The following is a 16,828-nucleotide window of genomic DNA, read 5'->3' as shown; positions in this document are numbered from 1 at the left end:
CCATCAATCATTCATTTCATTCAAAACCCTCTGTACAGTATTCTGAATCAGATGATAAAAGCAGCCCTAGATGGAGTCATGATCCCTCCTAACCAATAGCTGCCTCTCAAGGATAGTAAAAAATACTATTGAGAAATTCAACCCACCTTTTTTACCTTCTTTGATCTTCCAGCACAACACAGTGATGCTTGATTACCCATATCTATAACACATTCTATTATATATCTACCATAGTTACTACTGTATACACTTAATTATCATATACACATCAAAAAATCTCATCATCCTTATACTTCATTTCATTTCAAATTCCTTCATTTGACCCCAAAATTCTTCATAATTTAAAACAACTATATCTGTAAATGATCCAGTATCTCAAGAAGCCTATAATCTTAAGCAGATCAGCTATGTGTATCACTTTCAGATTTAAAGTCCAAAATTATGTCCTGATACAATTTTTACAACAACCATACCATAGAAATTTAGAATAGTATGCACTTGAAATAATGTCCCTTTTTATTATCAATGACCCCTTTCTAAATAATACATTTTACACTTGATCTAATCTGTAATCTCTACTTAAATCAATTTAATAATATGTAAATCAACAGATCAGTCTTGTTCAATGAAATTGATAACTGAAATCTGTCTCAAGGTCAAATTTTTTACCCTTGTTATATATAAGTATTACAGTACTACGAGAAGATATACCAAGAATCCTTTCTTTAAAGGGACTGTTGCACCATTTTGAGGAGTTGATTAGTATCTTGAATATATGTAAATAGTCTTCAGAAGTATTAGAAATGCACGAAAATAGCAAAAATTATTTTAAATATCTCAAACTAGGTATTTCTTTTCCTATTTCTATAGATGTCTTTTCTATATATGACAGAGTCTCAATAGAAGACGACTGGTCTTTTTAACTTTAAAACGCAGATAATTCTGCACAAAGCTGTGATCGAACACTAATACTCATTGGCTGAGCCAAAAAAAGTTCCCGTTTCTGAATCTAAAATATGAATGGTAGTGAAAATGGTGCACCTGTCCCTTTAATAAATAGTAACGAATGCATTCCTTACCAAGCAATTATATTCACCTGACACCACTCTGTGACAGGTTTGTCAACTCAACATCACAGAGCTATTTTATTGTGCAATGTCATTCTGATTCCTTCCAAACACAAATTTTAAAATCCTTTTTAGTAAAAAAAATTAAGAGACATCACATGACCGAAACATAAGACCTATTTCTTAAAAACCACAGTTAATAAAACAAAATATCATATCCAAACACATATAGAAGTAATAAGAATAGTATTTAAAGTTACAATAACTAATAAAACTTTATGAAAAAAAAACAACTAATCCACACAATAACACATGTTGAAAATGGACACAAACAAATTTGAAGTGTAACTAGTGAATATTATGAAAGTCATATGCATTAAGTTATGCAACTCCGAGTATTTTGACACTTTTGACAGCATTCAAAGGGTGAAATAGTTGACAACATGTCTCAGTTTTTAAGAAGATGAAATACATGCTTTATCTTCACAAGGGATGTGTATGTGCAACACTTTGTTCTAGTATAATTAATAGATATCATAATACAAATTAATCTCATCGTCATGAACACTCCGGAATACACTTACAACTAAACAAAATGACAAACTGGCACTCCAAGAATTTTGCATCAAACCTTGAACAATTTTAACTCCTACTAATGCATCTTTGAAACTTTGTTTTTATAAGATCCAAATATATTTCCCTCCAATAACTTGTAACATTGAACTCGTATTTCATATTCCAAAACTCATTGTCAACATATCAAATACTAATCTGAAATATTGGAATTTATGTCTTAAAACTTTGTAATCTTTAAATCTTTCATTTCTAAATCCATGTCCATGTTTACACATCTAAATTTCGAATAAATCTTGCAAAACCGCAGGGTTATTCATTCGGTCATTTCTCAAAGCAAATCTTTCAATTAATCTCCAATATATTACTTCAGTTATAGGTCAAAATCAACTTAATCCAAGGTAATAAAAACAACCATGTCTCCACTTCAATGATCTAAGCACTCATTAAGTACACACAAATGTGAGATCTATTGTAAATTAGGTCCACTACAATCTTAATAAACTTATGGTCTGTTAGATAGATAAGCAGTTAAAGGTATACTTTTACATTGGTATGGCGGGCATCGGTTTCAATTTACACATATTCTAATCAAAACAACTATACCTTTACATGACTAACAGGGGCGTAATTGAAATAAGTACCATCATTCTTTTAGGAATGTAAATGACTTTTAGCACAAAATGACTATAAAGTGCAAAATTTAGGGCAGAGAGAAGTCCTGTACATCTGATTTGAGCTGACATAAGTCCTGTACATCTGATTTGAGCTGACATAAGTCCTGTACATCTGCTGTGATCAGAAAGAAGTCCTGTTTATCTGCTGTGATCAGAAAGAATACCTGTTTATCTGTTGTGATCACAGAAAGAAGTTGTGATAATTTCTTAAATGGAGTTGGGCTTTGTCTTCAATCAGTCCGTTTACCGTAATTAAAAAAAAAATGAATAAATTGTATTTTATTGATATGGAATAATGATTATATATGCTAGATTTGATGGTAAACAATTATAAAAAATAATACTTTTACATTAAATAAAGCTCACACAATATAATACATAGTCATTGCAAACAAACAAAAAATCACAATATAAAATGCATAGCAAAATGCACAAGACATAAATAACATAAGTTGACTGGAAGATTGATGTAAAATTGTATTTGTTGACCTACATCAGCTTTATAGTAGACTTAAACTTATCAAATACAAGTGTAAGATTTGTCTAAGCTCTGGTTTGTTATAGACATAATATCTGTTTAAGCCCTGACAGATCTACATGTAACATTTTTCAAAGCTTAAAGCTTAGATATAACATCTGATTAAGCTCATGTTGATGTTCAACATAAATATATTAACAATCTAGATATAACATTTGTCTAAATCAAACTAACATTATGTGTAACCTTGGACCAACATCAGTAAATAGTCTACATAAAACTTAATACAAGAAAAAATTTGAAAAATAAAAATATCTAATAAATTAGACGGCAGAAATGATATACACACTATCACAGACATTAAGTTAACTACAAATATCACAGGTAGAAAAATTGTATAAAAAAAACAACTAATAGTATGTCTTATATCTATATTACCACTTTATTGGAAGGATTGTTGGAACTTTGGAAAGCGTGATTTGAATTTGGATACTGCTTTTTAGGCAAAAGGAAGAAAGGCATCATTGGCAAGTAACAATAAAAAATATTATCATTTCTGAGGTGTTTCATAGGAAGCAGGGATATTGATTTGTCAGAGAATCCAGTATCGTATTACAAACATTAGGTTACAGTATCTTAATTCAGGTTTTCTTACGAAACCTACCTAGCATTACATGAACAATTCAATTCTATTTAAATACCATAACATTTTAATGACTAATGATACACACAACTGGTTGGGTTAAAACATCTCTGTTACAATTCCCCTGTACAGCACAGCTTTGATAAACTATGATAAACTGAACAAATGGTCAACCATTAGCACAAAAAAAGTTTAAAAAACTATTTACAAACTTCAATTCAAATATAAATATTCATGAGACATATCACTAATTAGACATAAAAAAAAAAAAAAAATTCTATGTGAAGTTCAGAGTACAGTGCACATATGTAACTAATTAATAAGTTTATATACTATTTGGCCTCAAATTCACTAAAAAAAATGAATAATTAAAAACTAAAAAATGAATTAAAAAGACAGATTCTCCTCAAGTTTTGATTGGAGCATTCTTTAAATATTTAGAGACAATACATTTTTAATCAATAGGGGTGAAGTCCTCTAATCATTCAGTGTGACAGCTTAATGAACTATTTTTTTTATTACATGTATTTTAAGCACATTAAAGAATAAAATCTAATGACAAGAATCAGTCTGAAATGAAAGCTCTATAAAAGAAAAAAATTGTTACAGGTTTCTGTTATTAAGTTATCAGGAAGAACAATGAATAATTAGATGACTTCATCCCTTTAATATTCAAATTGAGCACGTAATCAATCAATTACTATATAGAACAATATGACTTGTATTATATAGGCTATATAAAGTTACATTTAAGTGAAGAATATACAAATCATCAAGAATGTTTTCGTTTAAGAATGCTATTGAAGGTATCAATACCATCAAACACATAAAACCCTGCTTTTTTAATTCAACCATGCAAAACAAAAATGATGGCCAAATCTGACAATCATAATATTTATATCATTAAATCATTAGGCACAACCATCAAATACCTCTATCACAGTTAGTTTTGATTAAAATACATCATTCCCTGAAGGTCTCAAATATGCAAAAATATTAAATATCACATCTGCATTTTTTTTTTTAAATGTAGAAAATATTAGCCAAAATCTACATCATCTTTAATAGTTTAAACATAAAACGATATACTTAATAATATTGCTAATGTCCTTCCAAAAGGCGTAGAATGTAGAAAAATATGAATAAAATCTAATATAGATATATCACAAGTAGTTTGAAACAAACATCATTTCACAAAAAAAGGCATGGGTATCTTAGAATTTGATTAATATTTTGAAATCTACATCTACAATCTACCTATCTGAATCTTTGGTGTTTTATTTTAAATGCAAACAGAAAATTAATGGTATCCTTAACAATATACAAAAATATTCATAATCTGAATAATAATTAAGACAGTGAAGAAAAAATGCATCATAATGCTCCTGACTTTTTCAAATGGTTTAGAATAACAAAACACTGGTTTCAATATATGGAATTATGTAGACATTTTAGGCTTAAAATTTCTCATAAACAAAAACAGTTGAGACAGTTGTCATAAGACGAGTTTTTTGATTTTAAGTTTGTTAACCTAGTAAAAAGATGTAGGTACTTTGTATCACAATAATGTACAGTTTTAGTATCTGTATCTCCTTAAATCTTCTCTAAATTCATGTTTCATTCGAGATGATATCTTTTTCAGCTGTTTAGCTGTTCTTGCTGCCTCAGCTAAAGCATCATCTAAATGATATCTGTCCATAATGGTATGGTCACTTCTACTTCTGTGCATATAATGACCACGCCTTGATGCATTCCGTCTGTCACCTAAGTCCATATCATCATATGATCGAGTAAACTGTCGCAATTTCAGTCTTCGCGGTTGAACATACTCCCTTCCTATAGGAATCAATCGTCGATGCTCACGGAATATGGGTTGAGATCGATTAGGTGAGATCTGGTAATTCTGCAAACGGTTGATTCTCTGTTGAACAGCATCAAGATCATCTTGAGTGACCATTCTAGGGGTAGGTAATGGTTCCACTGGGGTACCACTGTAATGTCCATCAGCGTACTGATATGGACTGTTAGCATTACCATAAGGTGGAGGATTAGCTGCCCTTGCTGGAGCAGAAGTCATTGGTGTTGGTGATCCAAATCGAGCTGGTGTAGTGCCAGAACTACCAGCATACCTTGCTTCCATTGGAGACTCAAGTAAACTGGGATGTGAGCCTCGCAGATGAGAAGGTGTTGTTCTATTACTGCGTAAATATCGAACTTCATCGAGCTTTTCCTGAATGTTACCATGGTGTGAAGGGTAGGCTTCAGCACCTTCAGGAAAGAATGGTGTCTGAGTTGATTGTTGGCTCATTGTTTGTGTCGCTGCATTATCCTGACTTCCTTGAGACTTCAGGTCCTTCATGTCTTTATAAAGAGATTTAAGGGTTTCTTTCTTAATGGATGTTTCAGAATTGACACTTTCGTTATCATCACATACACTATCACTATCTATACCATGTTGTTTTTTAATGTCCTTGACTTCTGATAAAATACTTCTTAAGAGGTCAGATCGTGAACTGCTCTTCTTTTTTCTCTTTTTAGAACCTATTGACTCCATAGAAATATCGCCATTTTGTCTTGATCTAGATCTAGGAGTTTGAGTTTGGATACTTCTTGGGGTTGCAGCAAACAAGGATTCATCTGTTTGAGTTCGCACGTGGCCGGGAGTTTGACAGCCAATATCATGCATATTTTCTGGATCTGTTGGAGCAAAATAACCTTCAATGTAGCTGTCAGTTGAACCCTCTCCATCTGAGTCATAAACTATGATGGTTTCTTTCAGATGAATAGAGGCTGATAGAGTATCATTTAGTTGGGTATCAAAGCTAGAAGCATTCATAGTTTCAGCGAACGTATCACCATATCCAGATTCCTCGCTCTCTGATTCTAAATAAGCAGCAGCTCCACCTTTACGGAAACTGTGATCATGGAAGTTACGACTGTTGTTAAACGACCTATCATGACTCTGATAAAGAGATCTATCACGACTTAAGTTCAAAGTTCTTGGATCGGTTTTAAATTGACCATTTCTGGGACTTGGAGAAAATCTATCACTACTTAAATTTAAATTAGTTCTTGAATGATTGCCATTTCCTCTTCTGAAAGGTGGTCTCTTTGGATAGGAATCATCATCACTGTCAAACGGATCAAATGGGGTGCCTCTTGATGCTAATGTTGGTGTTTGGGTTGCACGACATTTTCTTCTTGTTCGCTGCATAAAAATGATGAAGGTAAAATATTAATATCATGCAAAATACTTCAAATGTTTAAAATAAAATTACTAAATGAATATTGTTTCTAAGTCAGCAGCTTTTGAAAATATCTCTAATAAGAAATATTCTTTGATTTGAAAATTTTCTATTTCATAAAATCTAAAAAATGAGACAAAGAAAGAGATTTAAAAAAAATCTAGCAAAACTAAAGCCACACGATAAATATGATAGAAAAAAGTTGACACAAATTTCTACATGATATGAAGGTTGTATGATGATAAGTTGCATACCTTGCTTTGCATGTTTGAAAAAAAATAGAAACTACAAAAATTATTAATCTGACAAACAGGTGGCACCAACAGGGAAATTGGGGGCATCATTACATGAACATGATAGGTCAAAAATTTCAAGATTGGTCAATGGTCATACATACTGATTATCATATTACATTTTAGGTAACTACCAATCAGATTTTAGTAAATAATTCTGCTCATACAATTAAAAGTTGCAAGTTTATGCAAGTCACTGGTTGAATAATATTTCTTATAGATTTCATATGGTACCACCAATTTTTAAAATGTTGTCAGACATTTAATAATAATAAACAAACAATGCTGTAAAAAATTTAATATTTCTTCTGAGAAACCAATCAAAAGCTGCCGTTATAAGTACATAGAGGTGAAATTGTGCAGACACACTGTACTTTGTTACAAACATATTGTATTTTGTTACAGACATAAAAAGAAATGATTCAGTAGTAAACAAATAAATCAAATGGAACAGCATTGGAAATATACAAAATATTTTAGTAGGTTTTTATCAAAATAAATTTTTTTATATTTATTTATTTTTCAAGCTGTTTCTGCTTCTAAAAACAGATGATTCAGATTTTGGTGATTTGTATTCTATGTTTTAAAAGTATAGAAACTCTTTCATTACTTACAATTGATATATTTTATCCTTCATCATTTTTGTGCGAAAATTTTCCATGAAAAAATGCCGAATAAATGTTTTCTATTGCTTTGGAGTGTTACCATATATAATTCTAAACCAATCAGACATCATTAAACGAGAATAAACATGATTTTCAACCAATTAACAATGAGATTACAAATTCCAATTACAAATGAAATCAGTTATAGTATTTATTTACTAACAAATAGATAAGTACTAGGGGTGAATCCAGTATTAAGTAGATTAATTTGGACAAAAGATTTGAGACCTGCAGATCATAATCAAATAACTTGTATTGAAAGATAACAATATACGTTGTTACTATTATGTTGGTATTAGATAGTTATAATCTAATTACTTATATAAACATGCCCTCCAACTATCAACAATTTTCCAAACAAATCACATGACAGACCTGCTGAAAAATATAAAATTCAGAGCAGACGTCAATGGGCCACAGTTTACTAAACATCAAATGATGCCTAAGTTACAGCATACTGATTCTTGAAGTTTTGGTTTCCAACAGTGTATCAAAAACAATTGAAATAGATGGAATCAGATATAATTGCATATCAGATGTTTATCTTTTGAGTCAGCACCGTCTACCATAAATAAGGGAATTTTGAGATTCAGTTCATTGTCAGCCCTGAATCTCAAGCAAGAATAAGAGAATTCCATGATTCAGTCAGATGTCAGTTATCAAGTACATGTACTACAATGGTTAACAGAATTAAGAGATTTAGAGTCAGTTATCAATTTCTACCATGAGTACATGATTCAGTATCAGCTATCAATCTATTCAATGAATAACAGAATTCAGATATTCAGTCCCGTGTCAGCTATCAATCTATTCAATGAATACCAGAATTCAGATATTCAGTCCAGTGTCAGCTATCAATCTATTCAATAAAAGAATTCAGATATACAGTCCAGTGTCAGCTATCAATCTATTCAATGAATTACAGAATTTAGAGATTCAGTCCAGTGTCAGCTATCAATCTATTCAATGAATAACAGAATTCAGAGATTCAGTCCAGTGTCAGCTATCAATCTATTCAATGAATAACAGAATTCAGAGATTCAGTCCAGTGTCAGCTATCAATCTATTCAATGAATAACAGAATTCAGAGATTCAGTACATGTCAGCTATCAATTTTACAATGATATTTTTACTATATATAACAGAATTAAACAGAACAGAATTGTCATCTATCAATCTCTACAATATATAACAGAATTCATTTAAGTGTCAGCTATCAATATCTACCATGAATAAAATACCAAAGTATATAATTAAACTATCACAAGGAAATTTAATCAAATTGATCACTGACCATCTGCATAGAAACTAACTTACACAGTACCTAACCAGAGTATGTCTCCAGTTAGAAACAAATTAAAAGTGTCTTTCACCATCTTCTTTTTGACTTAAAATCTCTTCCAAAAATAAATCTACTTCATTTAAACTATAAACTTCTTCTGATATCTTAACTTAAAAATGCACTGAATCCATTCCATTTCATTATCTAGATTGATTTTTTGGGCATCTTCAGTTTATCATTAAGAAGGTTTACTTATACTTCAAAATGATATTAGAAATAAGAGAAATAGTATAATTATGTGCAAAAACAAAACATTTAAAGGACAAGGTCAGTTCCATTTTACATAAACATGGACAACATTGAAACAAGGTTAAGTACCACCAACAAAACACAGCAAATATTTGTCTGATTTGCAACATTTTTCTGATTACGCATAATTAAACAACATTTTTAAATTTCAGGATGACTTGTATACCATTTTCCATGTTTTATCATGTATATTATGTTGAAAACTCTACAACCACTGTGATGTACTGTATTACATGAAGTCATATAATAATATCATTTTTGAAAGATATAAAGGATAGAAAGTTATAGATTGTGCAAGTGCAAGGTGGCAACAAGTACATAATAAACAGCAGCAGGGAGACCTATAATTATTTTATATACCACAGGCCACAGGATATATAGTTATGTGGTAAGTCCCACTGAGTTACTTATCCCTTATCGCATTTCATACTAGAGTGACTCTTCAGTATTAAAAAGCACAAAAATGGTATGACATGTTATGCTTATTTACACAAAAAAAAACATAGCTTTGTGGTTGGTTGGACAAAGAAATATGATATAAAAAAAGTATAACATAACTGTCAAAAACCCAACACATATTTATAATTCTGAGAAGTGAAATTTTAAAGCTTAGTCGATGTAACTGGCTAAAAAAAACCGGAAAAAATGGCTGAAAAAGCAATGCTAATGAAGGTTGAATATGTAACAGAACTTTCAACGAATTTGTTGAAAGGTTACCAAAGCCTTTGCAGATCCTGAAAAAATTCCTGTACCCAGTAATGATTGATGAAAAATGAAAACCATAAACAACAAATGAATGGAACATGCAAAGCAAGTATGCAACTAAATCAAAACTATCAACCAAACTTGTACAAGCAAAGAAAAAATAATGTTGCATGCTTGACTACAAAAGTTAGGACTAATTCTAACTAGCTTTGCCATGGATGAGAAATATGTTTTCTAGTATTACTACTAATCATGCATATATTTTGAAATTTAGTCTTATTTAGAAGGTACAAGAGTTTATTTTAAGATAAGAATAGGCATGCCTAAGTAAAAAATTACAGAAGAAATTGAAATAGAAGTAAAAAAAATTCAGATAAAAACTATGAATATAAGTAACATGCTCACTGACCTGAAGTCTTGCACTGCGCTCAGTCATATTGCCATCTGATTGGTCAATTCTTTCTAGTTCTCGTACATAATTGGCTAAATCTTCGTCCATACTGTCTTGATGTTCTTGAAGGTCCCGAGCAGCATTAAGGGCATGCTCTCTGTCTGCCAATAGATTGTCAATCTGGCCAAGGAGTTCTTCCCAATCATCTTTTAAAGCTCTAATAGCTGGATCTACGATGGTGTCGTTATGGTTTGTCAGGTCACAATATTGAGACAAGAGGTCATCAATAGCTGGTCCACGACCTTCAACTTCATCTCGAATGCCCTGAAACAAAACCAACTTTGATTGAGGATATGCCAACATTACACTTCAATAGTTAGAGTGAAAAAAGCCTCCAATCTTGTGCTTCAGTGGATTAAAGCCTTAAGCATTCTTGGCCCAAATCTCTATTGCTTGGATTTGTAAGAGTAAATACAGAGAACCGTTTATCTAAAATGGCTATATGCTTGACTACCTTACTAACTCAGTTCTAGTTAAACACGGTTAGAGCTTAAAATACGGTCAAAAATTGGATCAAAATAAATGAATATGACCTCACAAACCTTTAATCTATCAATGTCTAACTCTGCAGCCTCAGAATGAAGTTTAGCAGGTCTATTTTCTAAGTCTGCTACTTCCTCTTGACGATTACGTAACCATTGTTTGAGATCAGCACGTGTTCTATCAACACCTTCCCATTGTCTCATCATATCTCTCAATCTATCCAGTCTTTTCTCAACCTAAAAATGTTTTAAGGGAAATTTAAAGTCAGCATCTCAGAAAGAAACACTGCCAGATTTTTCTGAAAATTGCTAATTCAATGCACAATGTGTAAATTCTTAAAATGTATCTCCCAATTTTGGAGATATTGGCCTACCTTTGCAATAGTTTCTTGCATATGTTGATTGACTTGTCCAGCAAACTGATTCAATGGTGACTCTAAACTGGTTTCTTCTTGATTTAAATTCTCCATGCTTCCAAGATTTTCACATGTATGAGCTGTAGCAGCTAGTTCTTGCTTTCTTTCATATAATTTCTCCAGCAAGGCCTAAAAAAATACAGAGTACTCATTCTTTGTCTTTTTCGAAGATGAAACTAAAAATTGGCAACTATAAAAGGTTTCCACAAAATAGTATGCTTTTTGTAATTCCTGTTTCTACATGTTAACTTGAAATTGAATGGCACCAGATAAGAAGAGGAAAAAATCAATGGAAATATTAATAATTGAGATGAAAATACCTGAGTTGCTTCCCTTTGTTGTTGAGCTTCATCAATGGAGTCTGGAATATTGGATTCTGCTTCCTCCAACCATTCAACCACATCGTCTGTTAAATATTCTTCAGTCTTCTCTAATAACTTTTTGTACGTCTGCCATTTCTTGAGAATATCTTGTAATCGATCCTAAAATCACAGTTGGCCATAAAACATTGGGGAATTTCTAAAGAATATATTTGTATGTTTATATTGTTCCAATTGTCTTCAGTCTGTGTTGTAAGAGATACCAAGAGTTGTCAGAAATGTTCGTGTTTCCAGTATGTGTAAAACACAGTCATGCTCCAAGATGGTGAAAAGTCTTTTCAAGACTGAAAGCCAAAGTAATTATTCAAGAAAAGTTGAATTAGGAAAGATAATCAGTAAGCCACTGGTAGTTGAAAGAAGGGATTATCTTATTATAACAAAGATTTTAATTAAGGATCACCAATTAGCTGTCCATTAGATTGAAATCTGAAGAATGTTGTTTATTATGTGTTAAAAGAGAGAAGATAGAGGGTTGAGTTGAATTATCTGTGTTTGAAAATTAAAATGACAATATGAGGTCTTTTTGAAGGAATTATGGGATATTTTGTACATTTCTCTATTTACATATATTTAAGACCGAAATGAACTTCTGAAAATGGCAAATCTGTCCGTGTATGATCATGATCAGAAGAAGATTAAGGGCATTTTTTTTTTTTAAAGAAAATCAAACAACAATTACTGTTCAACCAGTTTTTACAGAATCGGTTAACTGAAAGAAATCTTTTGATAGCAGGCAAAGCGTTAATGCCAAAGATTTTGTTGTCACTTTTGCTGCAATCTTATGTTATAATTACAATTGTCACCTGCTTTTCATTGCATTTAACACAATTTCCTTATATTTGTTATATATTTTTGGACTACCTCATGTGTTTTTTGTGTTAACATGTGAACATAAGGAGCAAACTTCAGCATAAAAATATTTATGTGTGATGCATGGATTGGTAGTTTTTAACTCACCCAAGCTTAACATCTTTAACATTTATTTTTCTTGTCACATTTTAGGGAAATTGTTTTTGGTAGAGAATAAAATTGTCTTTGGAATCCAAAAGCAGATGCTTCACTTCAACTATAATCTTTCATAAATGAAAATGCCAAACCTAAAACTAAATCTTTGGTCAAAATTTGCAATACATTGATTGATGATAAGAATTCTTTTGGAGAGCTGAGTACATTAGGTGAAGCATTAACATAAACTCCAGATTCAAAGTTGCCTCAAAATCAAGCATCTGAGAGGAGAAGATGGACACTTGAAATGGTGGATCAAAAAAATTACTCTGTCATGCATACTTGTATAATGACATAACAAAAGACAGTTATGTTTCTGAATTTCATTATTGATCCACCATTTTTTTTATTAAGACATTTTTCAAAATATGATAATGGTAAAGAATTTGGGATGTTAGGTTATAATTTTGAATATAGATAATATAACTGTCTGTTGCCATGCCACACAAAATACAAACATGCATTCATGCAATTAAAAACACAAATATTAAATTTATATTTTAATTGATATTTTGTATAAATACATGGAAAATATATAAATAAATGAATATACAATAAAAGATGAATTATAAAAAGACAACTATCACAGAAATATTATAAAAAGAAATAAAAAATTGATATTTTACTTGGACGGCAAACAAAATTATGGTTTAAAAATCATATCACAATTCACAAATATCAAAATCTATCACAATTCTCTACTTTAATATTTATTAAATATCATACTGTTATAAAATCTACATTAAATATAAATATTTACTTAAATAATTCAAAAGATTTGATCTTAAGGCAATATGTGTGACACACTATAAGACTCTTTGATTAAATTGAAACAAGTAAATGTATGTGAACTTTTTCCTTAGTTTTTTAATTAAAATATTAAAAGGAAAATTCAGGTTCAAAATTAATTATCTTGGATTCAAAATTTAAATATTTTAAATTTTTCAAAATTTGTTTATGTCCTATCAAAATCTGACTTTGTTTTCAATGAGAATTTTTTTTTCTCAATAAAAAATAAATTTGAGATCGCTTTGATATCACAGTAAGAATAACATAATCATCATAACAATGCAATATATATATATATATATATAGAAATCAAAATGAATTGAAATTGTATGTTAAAGTATGCAGTAAGAGGTTAGAACCAATCACCAGCAAGAGTATTTAGAATTATGGACGAATAACAGTAAAGAGAAGAAATTTCAAAAAACATTTTCCTTTGGATATCTAAATTAATCATTTTCTTTTTATTTGATGTTGAAATTTTCACATTATATAAAGTTGTAAGATTTAAGAGAAAATTACTTAGTAAAAAACACAATCACAAGGGAAGCATTAGCATTCAAATTACAGTTAGAAACATGAGGATAGGAATTTGGGTTTAACATAAAAAATATCATAATTTACAATTCTGTAGAAATATGTATAACTCCTGGAAATACAAATAAATATATCACGTTGTTGAATAGCACTAGAATGATAAATAATCAGAAGCAAAAATAACGACTTCAAATTTGCTACAATTCCTTTGAAGCATCCATGTTTTTCAAAAAATGATTTTCACTGATTATAAATTGTCTTTTTTCATTATCAATTTTCAACTTTTCTCTCCCACATTCCACCCTTTTTGCACTAAGACTGTTGGAAACAATCCTTCTGGTACAATGGTTTCATCAGCCATCTTGGAATTAAGCAGACGTCTAGTAGATGTAGAGTTCAATATGTTCTAAAACCACCTGTGATTGGATAATTAATGTCAATCAATCAAACTTGTAACCAATCAAACAAGACAAGCAAAGAAGCAAGATTCAAAAGCAATACAGCATCTTAAGAGATAAAAATCTAATGCCCTTTTTGTGTTGCTAGGAAATATTTTCAAAAATAGCATAGCCAATTTGAATCCTTGTTTAAATACTAACTACATGTAAAGACATTTGATCCATATTTCTTCAATTATTTATGTCTCACCAATTTTTTTTTAAATTTCAGTATGTTTGCTTTTTAATCTTGTTAGCTTAATTTAAAGAAAAAGAGAAAAAAACGTGTGAATATTAAGTTGGGTTTTTAAACAGAAAATGTTAATAAAGTGATACAAAAAGATTAAAATTCAACCAAAAACAAGAAATTAGTTTGCAAACAAGCATCAACTATTTAAACAAACAATAAACATTCATACAAACAAACAAACATGCACAACATCAAGTGGCAACAGACAGTTTCTGGTCTCCAGTCAAAATATAACCAAAGGCATGGATGGGGGCAATGAGGGTGATATAATGAAATGAAAAATGATGTGTATGGTGTAGAATGTTGAAATATAGATCACATGGGGATTAAAATATTCATTAGAAATCATTACTCCCAATTTCGCCATTCTTTAGACAATAGTTCAATTAACAGAAGTGTCTTGCTTGTTGCTTGCTTGCTTGCTTTTCACAACATTGAGCACAGTAGTCCTTATAAGAAATGTAACAAAATTGTGTTCAACTGTCAAAACTGAAATCTTGGTTTTGAAAATGTATTCAAAATTTGAGCCAAAGATCAGACGGTAACATACAGACTACTACATGTTTTGGTATGTATAATGAATGCAACAAAGCAAGTTTCTATTTGAAACACTATATAATATATAATGTATATCGATAACTTCAAAAATGGAAAATCTAAAAGGAACTAAAATATGACCAAGCGCTAAAATCAGAATTTAAGTATTCCTTCTATAAAATTTCTATAGAGACTTTCATACTGCCTTCAGAGATATAAGATTTGAATTTCTGGTCATTTATTAATCCAGATTTGGATGAAAAAGTGCTAAATGTGTAATATTGCCATATTTTTGGCTTCATAAGATAATTTAATTACCCATCATTTTGTAAAGAATTTATTACAGCCTATCAGATATATATCTTTAAATTCTAAAAAAAAATCTAAAATCATTGGATAATGGTGGATAAAACAATGATGTAGAAAGAAAACTGACCTTTATTTGTTGAGCTGTGGACTGTAAATTAACGTAACTCTGTTCTAAATTCTGTAATTGTGACTGGACTTGTTCAGCAAGTTTTAATATGTTAGGATTGTTTAGTACTAAACTTTGACCGATCTGATTGACATGATCCATGGTAGAACGGTAGTTTGTTATCTCTCGTACTATAGCCTTAAAATCAAAATTGTAACAAATTACGATTCAATATTTTTGCATAATTAAATGCACGTATACTTTATGTACAATTTGCGTTTCCAATTAATTTTAATGCAACAAATGCATGCCCCTCTGTAAACTCAAACATTCTCTATTTATTCACTAAAAATTGATCAATTGTTTTGAATTTCAAGATGAACTTTCAGATATACCATAAGTTGCTCATAAATCCAATGAAGTTATCCCAGGGGTATAAACTAAGAAATGTAATGTAATATGACTCAGATATACAGAAAAAGTGATTTCTAACGCACTAATGTTTCCTTAAGATCTATCATGAGCAGTAATTGCTATGATCGACATCATTTACGTTTTACGTTGTCGGCTTGAAGACTAAAGTAAAGATTAATAATCTATCTCTAACTAACCTTATGTTTTTCAATTTGTCTCTCTGTTAGCTCCATAGTGGAAACATTTAATGAATTGTGGGACATGAGTCGGAAGGAAGTATCTAACAACCATTTTTCACAATCTTGTTGTGTTTCGTGGAATAATAGATGTTCATCATAACGATCTTGTAACATTTCAACGATATCCTGAAAATGGAAAAGTTGTTGGGAACAATGATTTAACATAAGATAAGCATTCGAACACAGCTGTTATTACATGCTTTAATCCTTTCTTGAATCATTATTAAGGACAAAAAACCATTCGTAAGGAATTCCACATAAAACTTCAAGGTCAGAACGTGTTGATCACGAAGATTCAAAAGACAAAAGAACAAACCTGACATCTGTTTCTGACAGCCTCAAATCTCTGTTGTACATCAGACAAGGAATTGGCTATTTGTGGATTATCACACAGAGCTTGTAGATTAGCTACCCTATCAGCTAATTCATTTATCAACCTGTTATGACTCTCTATATCTGTTAATATCATCTGAAAACAAACAGAAAGTTATCTCATTATACAAATCTTTATCGAAAATATAAACATAATACTAAAATATACA

General features: G+C 30.6%; 1 protein-coding gene across 1 annotated transcript in view; it reads right to left on the bottom strand.

The window, feature by feature from the left end:
- Positions 1-5,014: 5,014 nt before the first annotated feature.
- Positions 5,015-16,828, bottom strand: part of LOTGIDRAFT_167389 (hypothetical protein) — a gene marked incomplete at both ends in the record, with an annotated part of 67,898 nt that continues 56,084 nt past the window's right edge. The window contains 9 exons of the mRNA XM_009064869.1: positions 5,015-6,646; positions 8,017-8,019; positions 10,347-10,652; positions 10,931-11,107; positions 11,245-11,415; positions 11,607-11,768; positions 15,655-15,831; positions 16,245-16,412; positions 16,603-16,755. Coding sequence (XP_009063117.1) covers positions 5,015-6,646; positions 8,017-8,019; positions 10,347-10,652; positions 10,931-11,107; positions 11,245-11,415; positions 11,607-11,768; positions 15,655-15,831; positions 16,245-16,412; positions 16,603-16,755 — 2,949 coding nt within the window. The remainder of the gene's footprint in view (positions 6,647-8,016; positions 8,020-10,346; positions 10,653-10,930; positions 11,108-11,244; positions 11,416-11,606; positions 11,769-15,654; positions 15,832-16,244; positions 16,413-16,602; positions 16,756-16,828) is intronic.

Source organism: Lottia gigantea (genome assembly GCF_000327385.1).
Source record: "Lottia gigantea unplaced genomic scaffold LOTGIsca_66, whole genome shotgun sequence".
NCBI lineage: Eukaryota > Metazoa > Mollusca > Gastropoda > Lottiidae > Lottia > Lottia gigantea.
Note: the sequence above shows the minus strand (reverse complement) of the source record. Positions and strands in the feature narration are given on the sequence as shown.